At 38.2% G+C, this 18404-nt stretch overlaps 1 protein-coding gene across 1 annotated transcript; it reads right to left on the reverse strand.

Annotated features, from left to right (window-relative positions):
• LOC109826497 lies at positions 4137-18016 on the reverse strand. Its single transcript, XM_020393527.1, has 6 exons — positions 17828-18016; positions 13809-14061; positions 12949-13154; positions 9732-9830; positions 7461-7534; positions 4137-4810 (listed from the first exon to the last, which is right to left on the reverse strand). The coding sequence occupies exons 1-6, from the start codon at positions 18014-18016 to the stop codon at positions 4582-4584; spliced, it is 1050 nt and encodes a 349-aa protein (XP_020249116.1). The 3' UTR covers positions 4137-4581.

Below are 18404 nucleotides of genomic sequence, written 5' to 3' on the forward strand. Positions count from 1 at the left end.
GTTCCAATTCTCATTCATCGTAGCATTTTGTACTTTCCTTTAGATTGGATGATCTTCTTTGACTTAGATAATAACATTCTTTGTCTTCTTGCTGATTTAATCTGAGTGTGGGACCCATAGGTAATTGTTGATACCTATAGATACCCCCTCCAAAGTTTTCAGCCTCCTTAGTATTTTATCGAGGAGTCTGAAATGCTTTGGACAAGATAGGCCATGCTTTTGCCTAACGTTGGACTCTGTAGAAGGACCAATGAGTGGCTTCAATTTCTTAACTTCTGGTAATGCGACGTCGCTGACTATTTGTTGAAATCGGGAACTAGAACTAATTTGTTACTATTTGAAAGGTTGAGTTCGCTTGTGTCATTGAGTTGATGTTGAACTGATCATCTTTGTTAGGAGCTCGTAGCTGGATTCCAATTGAACTCCCAGAGGTAATTTTGAAAGAAAACTACAACAACGTGTGCAGGACTCCCAAGGGCAATTTTGGAAGATCATCACCCTGGGTGCACCGTGTATATGTTGAAGGAATGTCGTAAATGCACCGGAGATGAACTGCGAACGCACTGGAAGTATGCTGGAAGAGACCCTTTATGCGAGATAATGTCCACAGTCTCGCGTATGCGAGACAATATCAACTGTCTTGCTCAAAGGGAAAGCTGTCGGGTCGGGGGTTTTTATGTTTGAGGACTTCAATCTTTTGAGGCTTCATTTAACCACCTCATTGAGTTCGAATTGTTGTCAAAACCCTTTAAATAGATATTAAACCCATTTCTCCTACTTCTTCTTCATCTTTGATCGAAAAGATAAGATTTCCCTTTAGGGTTTCAAAGGTTCTTCGATGATTTGACTTTTCTTTCCTTGTTTTTCTTCACCGAGCATTAGTGTTCTTCGATCCTTGATCAAAACCGAACTAGGGTTCTTGATCTTGGGTTATCTCGGGCCTTTGTTTGAGTTTAGCCACAAAACCCTAGCTTTCCACTAAGATTTCAACCAAAAAAAATCCTCTTTTGATCATGTCTCCAAAGAGATCGAGGGTTCCCTAGGGCAAATTAGTTGCCCAATCATCTGATAGAGAGCAGACCGCCGCTTCGTCTTTCGGGGGTGAGATTTTAGCCTTTAATAAATTTAAAAAATTAGGGTTTTGCCTCGTTTGCTCTCCTTCGCGAGGTATTCGGGAAGAGCCAACATCCTCTTTTGTGAGGATTGACGCTTAATCGGAGTGTTTTGCTTGGCCAAAACACATCCTAAGGCAAAAAGGATGTTTCATACTATCTCACAACTTGCAAGATAGGGTACACTGTCCTACAATTTACGGGATAGTGTACAACTGTAGGACAATGTACACTATCTCATATATGCGAGATAGTTGTGGCTGTCTCGCAAACTACAAGACAGTGACTCTGCCTCGCAAGTTTGCAAGATCAGTTTACCTCCCTATTTTACCTTAAAAATTTTCTTTAACTGCTTCTGATATATTCCCTTTTGTTTTTTGCAGTTAATTTCCCATCCATAGACTTTTCTAATAGAGAAGTGTCCTATCAAAGTGGCATCATGTATGCTTCTTCTGACGAGGCACCTTTACTCAGGGAGGCTCTTCAATTTGATGCGAATGGCCCAGAAGACGTCCCTAAACTTGTGTAGTGAGGGAGTCATCGTACTTTGCATCAGTTGATTACAGACGCCCCACTCACTAAGGATCAGGAATCGACTCGGCCGCTGAAGAAACCAAACTATTTGTTTGGTGATTCCGTTGAAGATCCCGAGGGTCTTTCCTATGGCTCAGAGCATTGGCTAAATGAATATGATGGAGCCTACAGATTCCTTCCTTCAATTCCTCGTCATTACTCCCTTATACAACTCAGGAATTTGGCGGTGACAAGGGAGATGTCCTGGTGTCTGACTAAAGACCATGAACGTATACATTGTGGGTTCATTAGCAGAGACAACAAGACTCTAGGTTCAAGTGATCGAACTTCCATTCGTGGACTTCATCCTGGAGTATTGGGAAAAGATAGTATGTCGCATAATGAACTGATGATAAAGGCCAACACTATGAAGAATTGTCTCGCTCGATTAGGTAGGGAGCTACCTATCAAGATCAATAGATGCTTTGGCTGGGTCCATTCGTCCGCTGATAAATGGTGGACAAGAATGACCAATTACGTGCTCAGACGTTGGGGTAAGGAATTGGCTGATAAAGGATTGTACACCCCGATCTGAGCCAGCATGTATGGTCTCCCAATAAGTGTAGATTATTTCTTTGCCTTGTTTGAAATCTATAATCCAGACACAAACACCTTTCTCACTAAGCATGGAGAGTTAGGTCTTCCTCTTCATGAAATAATGAAGGTATCTGGATTACCGATGGGGGATATACCCTATCAAGAATATTTTCCCACCACCTATCACCTAAACCGAAAGAAAGAGATGGCCTCCATCACTCATGACATTCTCTGGGAGTTGACCTGTCACTATCAAACTACTATGGCGGGGATTGATGTGAAACCGAAGAAGTTTCCACAAGTTTGCTTGAAGCAATTCACCGATTACCTCTTCGAGAACCTTGAGGATCCTTCTAGCAATGAGGTCTGTGAGTCACCTCCTTTGACCCCATCTAACATCAATAAGCTAATAGCAAAGATTAATGATCACTCCTACACTACTCGCTCAACCGAAGGCAAAATTCCAAGTGGTACAAAGTTCGAGACCTTCTTGTGGCATGCTCAGAGGAAGATTAAGCCGACGACTCTTCTAGTTGGGTACTTAGCTATATGGCTAAAGAAGTGCATTGTACCTCATCAAGTTTCAAAAGAACTACCTATTGAAGTTCTGTACCAAACCATCCAATTAGTGATTGGACGCAAGCTTGCTTTGCTCCCGGTCATGATCGTCGATATCCACAGCGGGCTTTGTTACTTGGCCACCACATTCACACAAGAAGGGAATAAGCCTTTGAGCGAGATTCCCACTTCTAAAATAGAGCTGTCGTACACCTATTTGATGGCGTGACTCGTCCTTCATCAGCCTGACCTAATGACGACGCTTGAGATTGTCGATCCAGACCTTCCTCTACTGCAAATCTTAGAAGAGTGTAAGTGGGTGACAAGGCAATGGAATGAGGTGATGAAGTAGCACAAAATTCATAAGTGCTGGGAGTATTTCAAGTGTTTCCCTTAGTTCTCAGGTACTTATAATGAGATTCTTATTGACGAAGAGGAACCGAGGAAGAACAGGACTATTTTGGGTGTAGGATGCTTTCGCTGGTTGATGAACATCCGTCCCAACTATTTGGTTTTTCGAGTGAAGAACATCTACAATATTGTACCTTACTTCCCTTGTCGGTTCGCTCATCAGTTTGGTTACGACCAACTGTACAGTAGGAACCCAAATAGGAAGTTTTTTTTTTCGTTTAAGTAACTTTTAAGCTTATAGATATCAGCATGTTTAGTAACATCTTATATTATATAAGTTAAAGCTTTTAAACCACATTTAAAAAAGTGGTGGCTTCTCAATTTTTTTAAACTAGCTTATAAGCTCATCTAAATAGCTAGGTTGACTTTTCAACCATTACAAGTTTTATAGAATTTTTATCATAAAAGTCAAGAGGTGTTTAAAGTTAGCCTAGCTTATATGCTTCAAAATATAAGTCCTTTCAAACAACCTCTTAAAAATTCAATTCGTGCGCCAGTCAATCTAAGAAAATTCAAATATTGCACCAGTCAATCTAAGGAGGAGGATTTCTGCGTTAGATACTAGATAACAATGTGAAAGTCACGGAAAAGCATGTCCATTTGATTTGAATCATAAAGGGCAATTTTACTTTTTTTTAACCTGTAACTTATCTTAGATGGGCATCAACACAGTTCTTGTCTTGCCTTGAGTGTTCCTTTTAAGGATCCAAACAATCAAATGTCCCTCTAGCATATGTTTTAGCTTTGATTGAGAATGAAAGGGCTTAAACATGGTTCTTGTTATCTTTTTATCAGAGAGAGGTTCAAAATTCTTCAAACCTCTTTATTCCGTAAACACATTCAAGTAAAAGTTTTTGTGGTACATACAAACAATGTCCAACTGTAACAAACTTTTATAATAACTACACTATTCCAGCTCTAATGAACTTGGATTAATCTTTCCGATGAACTTGAATATAGCTTTTCAGTGGAACGGATGTTTAAGTATATATGAACACGAATACAACTCAACCACGCAAGCTCAACAGAGTCAGTACAAGTACAAACTACCATCAGAAACACTATGCAATGTCAAATTACATGGTTAGATTAACTCCATAAAGGGCATGGTCCAGATTCCGTAATCCCATTTGAAAATTGCATAAAAAATGTTCCTCGTCTTTCGACACAAATAGCCGCCATGCATGAATACATATTAACTGAGAAGTTGTAAACGTGAAGAGCTGAATGGCAAGAAGATCAGGAGAGCCTGGGGCAGAAGTATAATGAGCTTGACTGAATCATAAGGGCATAAGAAATTAGCCAGAAGAAAATCCCATTTTTGCTGCTCAAATTTTGGACTGAATCCGCAGAAAAACGTCGAAGCATCTGATGCCTAATGATACTTGCATCAGTACATCTCTATGGAATCCAGAACTCTCCGAGCTTGGATTTGGAGTGCTGTTTGTCTTTGCTCTGGGTCCAAAGTTGTGCCAAATTGGCTTGCTGCCCATACCAGAGATGCAGATTCCTCACCTAAAAGTTGCCTTATGTCATCATGTATGGTTGCCAATGGAGCTAGATTCCTTCTTCCATTTACATGGCCAACAAGTATTAGCAAGAACTCCCCACACTTCAATCTGCAAAATGGAAATAAACATTTACACAGTGAATCAGAGTAATTTTTTAAAAACCCTAAAATCGTAGAATGCGTTTTACCTTTTTTACTGCTTGTTCTATTTGTTCTCAACATTAACACAATAAAGTTCGATCTACTACCCATACTATTCTACGTTTTCGACTTTGGCTTCTCTCCATTCTTAGTCCATTAGTTCTTTTAAGTATATCCCTGAATGAAATAAATGCTAGGGCAGTGGCAAACAGAAAATGAGGAGCACCAAAATTGTGCCAAAGTTAAACTTGTCTAGTTGCACAAACTACGATACACAACAGATTCCTTATTTACTTGGCAAAGAGGGTACAAAGACCAGGAGACGTTGGATAAGGGATGTTTGATTAGAAGCATATTTTAGATATCCTCACAGATCTGGTACAAAATGACAGGCCCCGCAATAATTTTGTCAGGGATCAAATAACTATCCGCAAAAATTTCTGCTTGGTGCTCCGATTTTAACCGGAGATTTTTGAACGAGTTGACAGCTAAAAGGTAGTTTTCTTGGCTGTCAGAAATCAGAGTAAAAGAGAAGGAATTGGGATGATTTTGTACTAAGTGGGGTCCACAATATGTAAAAAAAATTTAAAAATTAAAACTTTATTTTTAATATTTTAGCCTTTTTTTTACTTATTTATTTGAGAATGCATAATCAGTAAAAGAATTTAAAAATACTTTTGTAAAAATAAAATTAATCATTAGTGAGATCCATGCATTCACTTTTCAACTTTATTAATTTCTTTGTAAACAGACAAGACTTCTTAGACTCTTTTTTTAACAGTGTTATCAATGCGTGATGCGCAATGTGAGATGCAAAGTCCGTTTATGCGTACATGCGCAAGTCACACTGTGGGCACGCGCCCGTGTGAAGTGAGGCGTCACCACACATAATTTTTCAAGATAGATATTCAAGCATGAAATAACATGTTTTTGAATTTCCACATAAAAAACCTATGTCAAGATAAATAATATCCACTACCAAATAACAATATAAGGTCTTCACTCATAATGCTAACTCAAAAACATAGTTAGTAAAGTTCATAATTTTCCAAATTAAAAGTCAAATCAAGACTAATATCGAAGCAAAATCAAATAGTAAAAAGGAACGAGTTAGGATCCTCAATTGGGCTATTAAAATAGCCTAATGAGTTTTGTTTTACTTTTTGGGATATGGATTATCAGGTGTAAAGACCCAATTGAAATATTAAAAAAAATACGAGTCTATGTCTTGCATGTGCCCTGTGCGATGTACGAAGACCACTTGTAGGGCTCTTGCGAGGCGGCGCAAAAAGGCAATGCCACATTAGAAGCAGGGAACTTCACCACTGCCCCACATCACAGGGACATGAGGCACAATGAGATGCACGCCTTTGATAAGGCTGTTTTTTAAAACTAACTTTCAACTCCACAATCCAACAAATCAAACACAAAATTAAAGTTTCAGATTATTCAAGATTACCTGAATTTTTTATATTGTCATAATCCAAAATACATATCCAATCGCCAAAACGCCCCCAAGTGTTAGTTGCATTATTTGTCTGATGTAATTCTTTTTCTTGTTATGAATACGGTTACAAGCAAAACACATAGATAATGCATGTGCAGAGGTAGAGTAGTATATATCATAATAACCACTTCCACTATGCACTTTTTACAATCAGTGTATAAATGGAGCCGAAGTTAAAAATCAAAAAATATCTAACAAAATCCTCTTCCTTCCTAATCAATTGACAATAGAAAGTTAATTCTATCAATTATCTTTCATAGTCCATTATTCGGAAAGAAAGATGAGTATAATACTTCTAGATCTATAACATTTTCAATCTAAAAATCTGAAAATGCAATTTTATGGAGTTTGAAGTTCATGTGCTCCATAGTTTCTCTTTTTATGAGTTTGCCCAATTTTTTCAATATGTTAGGATCTTCCATATGTTTCTTGCTAAGATTCCACAAAGAGCAGCTTCTTTCTTTTCCAAATAAAGTCTCTTCATGATAAATTTCCAAATTAGAGGTTACCAAACATAAATAACATATTTATAATAATTTAAATTTTAATTATACAGGACTTGAAGTTTTCAACACAATCATGAACCTCTCACTAAAATCCTGCCTCCACCACTGAGTCAGTCTACCTTCTGGACCTATCTTTGTCCTAGTTTTTAAATTGTAAATGAAACACAACGTCATAACTTTTATTCTTGATTAGTACATCACCAGAGATTTGGTTGGGTGAGCTGTTTCATTTAGAAAGGGGCAATGGCTAGTTTTGATGAGTGACACAATGGAGCCTAACCGGACAGACGGTAAACCACCTTTTTCATGTTCCAGATCCTACAGGAAAGACAAATAAGGAATAGCTTTTGTAATTTTGCATGAAACATTTTCTTGATTTGAAATTGGAGATGACTAGTACCAAAACTACCAAGTGTCAACTGCAAATGACATTGCACTAAATTAATTCGGAGGCATGCTAAACACCAATGATGTACGTAATTATAAAATATTACTTTAATCTTTACACATAGGTTAACTTTAGAAACAAAAAGAATGTATTGGCTTAGTAAATAATCAATTAAAATAAGCATGTAGGGGATAGATATAAGAGCAAATTAACAAACCTTATGCTTTCATCCCCTTGCTCATTCTTTATAAAGTCTGCAATTTTCTCAATGCCATTGCTTTTCTGAAAATCCTGCAGCAGGAAGAAACAAAATTTGATTTGATTGACCAGAAAGTGGAGGTTTTACAAAATTCCACATGCACAACAGTCTAAAAGAATGGTTTTTCTTTTCTCTTTTCCTACTCGACAATCAATGAATCATGAACCCTCATTTGCAAATAAATCAAGAGCAATTATTGACATGCGAAGGAAAAAAAGAAAATTAGATTAGCATACAAACACAGACATGTAATTCTTTAGCAAAAAGGCTTCACGAATTCATTAGACTAACAATTTGACTTGCATGCAAAAGAGTTAAAAATGAAGAAAGAAGAATATGACTTTCAGCAACCATTAGATAACCATCAGACATATGGTACCTAAAATATATTCTCAGTTCTTCCTAGTTTAATGGTTTTGGATCCATTTGTATGCAGTAAATGCTTTTGATGACGATCAATTCTTAATTAAGTCATTCTTCTCCAAAATACTCAGTATGCTGCAGTTTTTCTCCCTTTCCTTTCTTACTATATTACTTATTGGGAAATGGGAATTAGTGTGCACTACTTTGTCCACAGAAGACAACTGTTGTAAAATACTACTAAAGCTCCACTTTACCGGAACCAGGCAAGCAAGGGCTTTGCTTCAACCAACAACTGTCATAAAAGCCCCTCCATCACTTCACAGATTTGAAGCCCTGCTCACCCTCTTCAGGACTTGAACCCTACTTGAGCACACTTCAAGGCAAGGTTTTAAATATCGGTTATCAGGGATTTATCGGACGGTCAAAATCCTTATCAGATAGCGAAAATCGGAGATATATCGGGGATAAGTAGTATTTATCGAAGTGATATATGGAGAGGCGAGCGACGTCAGCGGACGTGAGCTTCGAGGTCGGGGAGGCGAGCGACGAGATCAATGGGTTAGAGGGGAACAGAGATCTTGAGCTCGATGGAGTTTGAAGAGACTCGGAGAACAGCCGCACAGAGATGGAGAGAGATTCATGAAGAATTAGAGCTGAACTTGAAGTTAGAAACTTTATTTTATTGTCAAAAGCGACTCGGGTAGGGTTTAAGAACTCACTAAGTAACAACCCATTACCCAACAATTCAACTCAAAACTCACGCCCATAAAGCTGATATTTTCAGCCTCCCTTATTGGCCGATAAGTGCCTTTATCGCCGATAACTCGCAGATAAACCCATAAAAACGATAACCGATTAAAAATCCTACTTATCCTAACGGAAAGCTCCCAAATCCAAGAAATCGGCGATAATATCGGATTATCGGTCGATTTTTAAAACCATGCTTCAAGGACATGAAGACCTGCTTTAATGAGCGGATGAAAGGTGCAGCATGGATTCAGTACTTTCTTACTCTATTCTAGTTTTTAAGCATACTTTTAAGAGTACAACTCACTAATCCTTCTTTTTATTATTACAATATCTACATTTTCTATCCCCTATTTTATTGTATGCTCTCCTATTTTTCTCCTATTTAGTTATCATTAAATTTCCTCCACCTTTCTTTAATTTTCTCCTCGTTTACTAAATTCTTTGATCTTCACTCAACACATTTAATATTATCTAGGTCCTAATATTTTTCTTTCTCTCATCCACCATAGAGTTCAACTTCTTACTTAAATTCTCATAATGCTCATATTTAGACTCAGTAGCTGCTCTTCTTGCTTCCTCTTTTGCTAGTGTATATTTCTCAGAATATTTCTCACTCCGATACTTATGCCAATCTTTTATACAATATTCTCTTCGCTCTAATCAGTGTTATCACACAATGTATCTTACAGTAAATAAGAGCTTTTCAAGTGTGCAATTGAAGCATAAGAAAGTATACTTCAACAAAAAAAAGAGCAACTTCAAGTAATTTCTGAGGTAAACATTGATCAAGTCAGCATATTTGATGCAACTCTTCACGTGTAGGTTTTAAAGTAAAAGACATGAATATATCAAGAACTCTGTTTCATGAACCTCATATTGCAGATGAACTAATGTGTTGTTTTCTATGTAATACTTCTTTTTTACTTTGTCTAGAACAGAGTAACTTGTGTAAAACATTTGTGAAAAATCAGGAACCAATACTTGCTCATCACAAGTATGGCCTCAAGAACGAGTCAAAATATTTGAGTTGCTTATGTTTTACATTTAACATTCAAGAGTAGAGAATTCTTGGAGAAATCTATCTAGTTAAAAATATACATATAAGGGAGATCATACCATCTGGTTGGGTGAAGAATCCAACATTAAAGATATTAGAGCATCTAAGCATGCCCCCTGCAAAAGCACTCCTCCAGTTGATAATAAGTTTAAAAGAACCTGCAGTTCAAACAATTGTCAGTGGTTGATCATCATTGTTATGACACCATCGTAGCGTTGAAGATAGAACCAAAGATTATTGAAGATAAAACATAAAATGAATATATTGAAAGCATACAACAATATAATGAGGATATAAATAAATCATGAAATTGATGGCTTCAAAGTACCCAGAAATGACCCCTTCGCTACTTGAACAGTACTCATCATGACAGTTAGATTTTATATTCTTCATCAAAAAAACTGGGATGTTTAACATAGATATGTGATCTTGTGTTCATAGAACATCCCTGAGATTTGGAGGTAAAGTTCTAAGACCTAATATGACTAGCATTGTTTATGATTTTGGAATTAAGACACATGTGCAGAAAATGAGCGAGAGCAACTAAACTTGATGAGAGCAAGGCAATGTCAGATAAGATAAGAAATAAATCTCTCTCTAATAAGTGAAGGTATCTCCGAATAAGAATAAAGTAAAAGAGAACCATGAATTTGTGCAGTTGGAAGATCCAGGGGGGATCAATAAGGTGCATAGCATAGGAGAATAGTTAGTAGAGCAACAAGTTGAGTGGGCAGGCCTAAAGGAACATCCACTGAGGTAATGAAATGAAATGATAGTGGTTAATCAAACAAAAGTGATGATTCTCAACAGAGATTGGAGAAAAAGAATTCATGTAGTGTAATTATTTGAGATAAAAGTTTTCTAGATGTTGTTGTAGATCCTGATCCAAATAAAGAGATGTTTGAAATTAAGGCTCATACAAAATGTCAATAGTAGAAATGGAAACAAGCATGTAATAGATAAGTTCTATATCAGAAAAGGCTAGTCAGCTAAGTGGCTGAACCAGAAAAGGTAAATGGGATAAAAAATAAAAAGTTAAGATATATGAAACTGAAACAGAAAGGGTAGAAGAGTTGGTGAGGAATGTTTTACGCGGAAAGGTTCATTATGAAATATGTGATCGGGATCTTTTGGGACATGCTTCTCTGATTCTCTCTCAGATGTGCACGTGTGCAAGTATGAAATAGTGGTACTGTGGCAGAGTGCAGTTCCACTCTTCCCATCTTTTTCCTTTTTTCATCCATTGTTTGGGTGTGTTTTTTAGATGTTGGGGGTTTGGTGGAAGTGTTTTGAGGAGAAATAACATGCAAAATATTTGTCAATTTTCATCAAAGCCTGCATTGTATGTCGATCAAACCTAAATTCATTTCTATAACCCCTAAAAAATGAAATAACTGAGATAAATAAATGAAAGATGCCAAGCAATTATGATACTTAATTTTCTTTTGGATTTGTATCATCAGCCAAAGTGCATGACAGGTAACCCATAATAATGGTAACATCATTGATAGCAATAATACAAACAACACATGAATAAACAATAACATGCAGTGGTACCACAGATAAAGAGGTATAATAGCTATGTGACACATCTTGAAAAGGGAAATTGACTAATATAGATGATATTGAGGGTGAAAATAAAATAAGAGAAAAGATCACTAAGTAATCAAAGAAAAAAGGTCACAAGTAAACACATTCAGCCATTCATATGGCACACACAATAAAATTATACCTTATGATAAATATATTGTTTAAACACTAATCTTCATGTGACACACCTAGTGTTATTGAGGCGCGCTCCAGGCGCCAAGCGCTGCGGCCTGCAGCAAATGTGCCCCGCACCAGAGGACAGCGCTAAAGCCACCAGGCGCCCGCGCCTGGCCTATGCGCTACTCGTGTGTCTGCGCCTGCGTTAGCCACGAACTCACTAACACGCCACCGATTGCGCACTGATTGGGTTATCGGAACAGCACCGGGTTTCGTGTCCGTAGCCGTCAATTTCATATAACCTATGTTTAGGGTTTCAAGCTATCTTCCTCTCTCTCTCCATCCTCACAGTGACTGTCTCTCAAACTCTCTCTCACTGTTCTCCAACATCCATACCCACAATGCCGGCCGACTGACGCCGCCGCCGCTGCCACCGCGAAATTAGGTTAGTTTTTTCAGTTTTTCTCTTTTTTTGATTTCTTCTTTTTCTTTTTGAAAATAATTTATATGATTACATATTTACATATTTACATATTTACATCATGTAATAGACTGTTTCTTATTTCATATTAGACTTCTTTTGAGAACTTTTGTTATGCAAAGCCTTCACTTAATTGCTAATTACACACTAGACTCTTTCTTTTCATGTTTGTTAATCACTTAATTGCATATATATTTATTTTTTGTCATTTAATATATTTCTTTTTTGTTATTTAAAAATTCAGTTAGCAAAATTTGATAATTTTGAGGATCTTCAAGTGGTATTGCTTCGTCATCTAGGAGGAGCGAGCCGGTCTCGGAGGATGAAGAAGAGTTCACTGAAGAAGAGGAAATTGAGGATGAGAAAATTCCACTTCAGTTGGATGACGTTGATGATGAGGATGACTAGACACTGTTATTTTGCTACTTGCTTCTTTTGTTTCATGGACTTTTGCTCATGTTGGATATTATCTTACATTGTGATTTGTGAAAACTTATAAACTTCTCTATGTTATACGTGCTAATTAAAACTCTTCGTGATTTAGTAGGTAAAATTATATTTCTTAGTCTTTTGTAAATTTATAAACATGTTGCTTATATGCTTCTTTGTCTTATGTTGGAAAATATTAGTTTGAGTTGTGTGTCTCAATTCAGTGAGGCGCGCGCATCATTGTGCGCCTTGCGCATGGTGCGCGTAAGGGACCTTTGCGCCTCACATTGCGCCTTGCACCTCAATAACACTGGACATACCGCATAATGATGACTATGAAATAATAGAAAGTAAAGACAAATTAACTTCTAAAATGCATAGAGGTGAAAAGCGACAGGCGATGCCTAACTCGTAAGAGTATTAACAGTTAGTAAGTGACAAAATTCAACACATAGCAAATGTATGATATGATGGTCTAGACCTTGAAATTAGCTAATTATGGTACCAACACAATGACCTTATAATGTATGATGATTGATGAGCAGTCATTTCCTTCACGAGACATCAAAAGTAAAATAACCAAGAATTTAACAAAATATCAAAATAGACATAAATCCAACTGAAATGGGCTGGAAGTAAGTATAAAGTTTGATACATACCTTTATTGCCTTATACTTGTGAGCCAGATCTATGCTCTCACGATGGAGAAGACAACATCCTTCCAAAACCCTAAGAGCAAGAGCGACTTCAGAGTCAGTAGCAGGACTGTTTATCTTCATAGGCTCCACTCCGAAGATGCGATCTAGCTTTACAATAGGATCATCTTTTAATTGTCGCAGACTGTTCTCAAAAAGAACTGGAACCACTGTTACAAATGGAATGCCTAATTTAGAAATTGATCTTTTATATCGAGTATACTAGTAGCCAAACATTTTGGGTAATTTTTTTGTTAACATTATTATTCAAAGGATCCCCATGAACGATTACCATAATCGTAAAACAAAATAGAAATATCAAGAAAATGAAGGCAAATGCGGTTGGTATAGCTATGTGCTTTTCAATGCAATAGTGGTTCCCAATGTAACTGGAAATCTTACGTGGTGGCATCATCTCATGCATTGAAATTGAAATGGACGTTAAGGATTAGGGTAATCGGACCCTCTCCAATCACCACCTAGTTGGAGAGGATTGAAATCCATTAATATCATTAAATGGGAAACAAAGAAAGCAGTTAGAACAGTGCATTACTAAAAATACTGCAACCTTATCAGGCCACAAGTGACTTTCAAACTGTTCACAAAGTTATAAGACACCAACACAAGTCAAATTTAATTTCATTAATGAATAAGTTATGGTTGATCACTTAGTTACACATAAATTAAATTAGTACACGGCCACAATGCAAGTCTGGGTCATAGTCATCAAGTATTATCTATTGGATCTTATAACTCAATTTGTGCCAAATAGCAAGAAAACCTTAAAATGCCAACGAATAATGCGAATACCAGACGAATAATACCTTGGAGTTCAGTAATTGTCTGCGATTGGCGAAAGAGACCAATAGCAGCATCAGAATTAGCGATTGATTTGAGAGATTTGAGTAGATTCCGAAGTCCTTTTAGCCTCAAGAAGGAGAAATCAGCCGATGAATCGCGGATCCCCGATCGAAGAGCCAGCATCACCTCGCGATGAAGCCTCCGGTGATTCAGGGAGGCGACGAGATCGTTCACCACCGATTCCATCGCCGCCGTCGCGGGCGGCGCAAGTGGCCGCTAGGTCTTTGTTTGGGTACATCAGTGCTCTCGACTCCTACAAATCGCGGGTGCTTTTCTTTGGGATTTTCATTTGTTTGTTTACCCAGTAGCTGGGCTTTTACGAGGCCCGTGACTCTACACCCAATTACAATTTCATTACATTGGGTCTTGTTAGTAAGTTAGTTGTTGTTTGTTTAACTCCTACAAATCGCGGGTGCTTTTCTTTGGGGTTTTCATTTGTTTTGGCAATCGTTGGGCTTTTACGAGGCCCATGAGTCTATACCCAATTACACTTTTATTATATTGGTCTCGTTACTTGTTGCGCTATTTTAACGGGGCAATAAAACTTCAATTTTTCGTATTCTTTGCATATATGACTACCACCTCTTTGGTATTTTCCTGAAATCACATTTCAAATCTCAAGTATCTATCAATTTAGTATTCCCCTAGGCTGTGTTTGGAAACTTGGATTTGGGCTCTGGATTTAAAATCTAGGGTATTTCAAATTCAAATCTCTAGTTTGGATTTTAAGTTGGACCGAGATTTCAAATTGTAGAAGATATGACGGTAGAAGTCAGCAGCAGGAAAAACAGGAGGAACAGGGAACACGTTGTGTGGTCGAACGCCACGGCAAGTGCGCAAGTGCGGTCGACCGCGGAAGGTTCTCGTGCAGGCGAAGAAAAACTCATTCTGTGCGGTCGACCGTGGACATCAGTGCAGTCGACCGTAAACGTGCACGAACTCAGAGCACAGTCGTCGTTTTGTGCGGTCGACCGCGGCCTCAAGCGCGGTCGACCACGGCCTCAAGCACGGTCGACCACGAGTCGAGCAAAAGCCCAGTTTGTTTTCTTGGCTCGTTTTGGGATTGTTGTTTGATATATATTAGAATCCTATGTTTCTAGGGTTATGCAATACGAATTCTTGAGAGTTTAGAGAGAACTTGAGAGAGAGAGACAGAAAGAGAGTTTGCTTGGAGCGATTGTACAATAAAGAGGTTGTTCTTTCTTGGGTAAAAATCGAAGCTTTATCTCTTTGGGACGAGCTTGTGAGTTGTACAAGTTGTCAGGTGTTTTCTCCTCATAGTGGAATCTCTTTGCACCCCTCCGTGGATGTAGACAATTTGCCGAACCACGTAAATTCTGCATCTCGTGTATTTACTTATTGTTTTGTTATTACGCTATTGCTTGATTTGGTTGGTTTGAGTTTTGTGTGAACTTAAGCTAGGGTTTCTCTCGAGTTTACTCGCTTCCGCAGCATGAGGGTGGTTGAATCCATCCCCAACACAAATTAAATTATTTTAGAGAGGAGAATTTAAAAGCCCAAATACACATATTTCAAATCCCACCCTGCCCCTTGTTATTTACCAAATCTCGACCGGACTCCTTCTCTCTCTCGTTTCTCAGTCCCGATCTCGACTCTCAAGTTCTCTCTAACCTCTATCTCTCCTCTCTCCCCTTCTCCTCTCTCGTCGTCGCATTCACTCACCACCGTCTGATGCCTCCTCAAGGTCTCTTCACCGCCATCGCCCCCGCTCTCCCCTTCGTCGTCGATCTCAGCTTCGGTGAGGGTTTCGACGTCGTCTCCGCCGCTTTCAGCCAGGTGACACGTCAGCACACTAGATCTGATCAAAAAGTGTTCTCTTTTGTGTAATTTTGAGTTCAATAGCTGACTGATAGAGTTGTAGCAGTAAATGCTCTTGTCTCTTCCATCGAAACCTTAAATCTAACCTAGGGTTTAGGTCGTGATCATCGCGGCTAAAACCCTAGATCAGAGGTAATACTCTGGATGTGACCTCCATTCATGGTGGTTTATGTTATCCGAACAATATTTTTAACCGATTATTTCTAATTTTTTGTTTATGTTATCCGAACAATATTTTTAACCGATTATTTCTAATTTTTTGATGATTTCATTATGAATGTATTAGGGTTTGGTCCGAACAATATTTTTAACCGATTATTTCTAATTTTTTGATGATTTCATTATGAATGTATTAGGGTTTGGTGATTTTGATGGATTCTTAATAGCTAATTCGAGTAAGGATTGATTCTCTCATCTCAAAGGTTAGTTTCAAGATATGTTGTTTTCTCTTGCAACTAGTGAAATAGTTATGAAACTTTTCAAACTTCAAGTTAACAAGGAAAGCATCTTTCAAATAATAAGAAATTCCAGCCTTGGTAGTGAATTCTATGTTGTCTTTTGTTTTTGTAGGTACAGGACAAATTACTTCATTGTGATTATATTGATTATATTCGTTCTAAGAACTGAATTTCTTTAAAACCGTTTGCCACACTTCTGAGTATCACATTCTTAAATGATAGGTAAACATTTTAGTAACTTGTATCTTTTCTTCTTGCAAGAATTTATGTTTAATCTTTTTATTCTTTAAGTATGAGAAGTGAGTGTCCTGTTGTTTTGGCATTTTACTCAATTTAAATGTGTTTCTGATGAGTGTTTTTGTATTATTAGAACATGGAGATGAATGTCTTCGTTTAAGCTCTGAATGTTATGAGAATCATAATGCATTTGCTTCTATTTTTTATGGTTGAATATACTATTTAGATTATCTTATAGTTTTTATTCTCGTATTAAATATCCATATAATGAGGTATATGTTGGGAGGAACTCGAGTATTTTGATATGAATAAATACAACAATCAGTTGATTCACTTGCAGTGATGGAAGCTTCTGTGAGTGAGTATTTTAACGAGAGAAAGAAGGAAGTAGTAAGAAAACCACCAATCAGAGAGGAGATTCATCAAGTGGTCTCAAAAATACCAACCTTAAGTCGCATTCAAGTGTTCAATGCATTTGAGAAGATAATGGATAGCAACCGGGAAAAGTTTTATTTGTTGAAATCACTTCCTGATGATGAAAAAAGAGATTTTATTCTCTTTATTCTTAACGGGCTCCTGGTTTTTAACACGTACCCCAAGCGGGTGGTTACGGGAATCAACTTGTTGGGAGGGTGTTTACAATCACCAATCTGGATAGTCGCTCAGGAACCATTCAGCGGACCCAAGCGTTCCTTAACAAGAGATTTGCCTCGATCTTCGGGTAGAGGACCAAGGCGATCCTTTAGTGGAATTCTGAATTTGGAGAGATCCACGCTACCGTAGGACTTCACCGGAGGTGCGGGAGAAAGAGGAGTGGGATCGGATGTTGACGGAGGCTGGGAAGAAGCCTTGGATCTGGAATTAGGTGAGATACACTGTTCGTGTCTCTCCCTAGGTGGGGGCGTCTTGGCTATCTTCAGTGCCGTTTTCAGCGCTGTTTTGGCCTTTGGCACCCAGAATAGTTTGGATTTTGGTGATTGTTTGACCACTTCTTCTTTTTGTAACTCTTGTGACTTTTGCACAAGGATCCGTGCGTGCACAAGAAGTGCACGGCCTCAAGAGTAGAATATGTTCGTTTGACACGAACCTATTTGTTAGTCGGCGGTTGGGAGGAGGATCACATTGCTTGTTGCGGTGAAGGCTTAGCCATTTGGCGCCTTTTGAATTCTATATCCGCCGATAGTGGAGTTCGTCCACCTACTACAGAGCTTTGGTGAATTGGCAAGCAAGATGTTGGCGTCGTCTCTATTGAGCCCTCTTTGTCAGAACTGGCGCGCCTTCAACGGGCGACTCCTTGACTTTTGAGGAGTTTCAGGGAGCATTAGATCCGGTTTCCTCAAATGGCGAAGAGGAGGTTTAAACAACACTTGGGTGAAGATTGTCACCCTGAGTCTTCAGATCTGAAGGCTAATGAACCTTCTTCACAGAAGTAGTCTTCCTGCGCTTGCCAGGAAGGAAGATCTGGAGGAGGAGGAGGAGGAGGTGTACTCCTCAAACTTTTGCTGGTTGAACTCGTATTTAACCTCTTCATCCACAGAGATCTTGATCAGTGGCTGCGGCACGACAGACTTGACAGCAAGGCTGTTGGCTCCCACTATGGTCACCAGCGTGTTTTGATGGAAAGTCGGTTCTTTCATTAGCGGACTCATCACAACTTCAGTCGTTACAATGAATTCAACAAAAATGAAAACAGAAGATTACAACTTTCTAAAAACACACACAACGGACGTTTAACACCCGCTGTTTGCGTGAGATCTTTACCTATGCCGGGGTTTATCCGTGGATCACCGAGAGATCGGATCAAAATATAGATTTCGTTGACTTACAAAGGAGTCAAGAAATTGAAGTGAATATCTCAGCAAGGTGAGATACACACTCTTCTCGAGAATCATAGCTAGGTATGATCTTAAGGGAAAATGGATGAATCGGGCTGCAGATCTATCGAACTCTCCTTCTTTATGCCGAAAAACTCACTAAGATCTCTTCCTCCTCTCTGAAATTTGTGGCTCCTCACTCTTCAATTTA

This window comes from Asparagus officinalis, chromosome 10 (assembly GCF_001876935.1).
Source record: "Asparagus officinalis chromosome 10, Aspof.V1, whole genome shotgun sequence".
Lineage (NCBI taxonomy): Eukaryota > Viridiplantae > Streptophyta > Magnoliopsida > Asparagales > Asparagaceae > Asparagus > Asparagus officinalis.

Bases quoted from the DNA above. Each gene is read 5' to 3' on its own strand.
- LOC109826497 (XM_020393527.1), bottom strand. From the start codon at position 18,016: ATGAAAGAACCGACTTTCCATCAAAACACGCTGGTGACCATAGTGGGA. The intron at 7,535-9,731 runs GTATGATCTCCC...TTCCTGCTGCAG, and splicing joins ATTCTTCACCCAACCAGATG to GATTTTCAGAAAAGCAATGG. The intron at 4,811-7,460 runs GTTTGTTAATTT...TCCATTTTGCAG, and splicing joins CAAGGGGATGAAAGCATAAG to ATTGAAGTGTGGGGAGTTCT.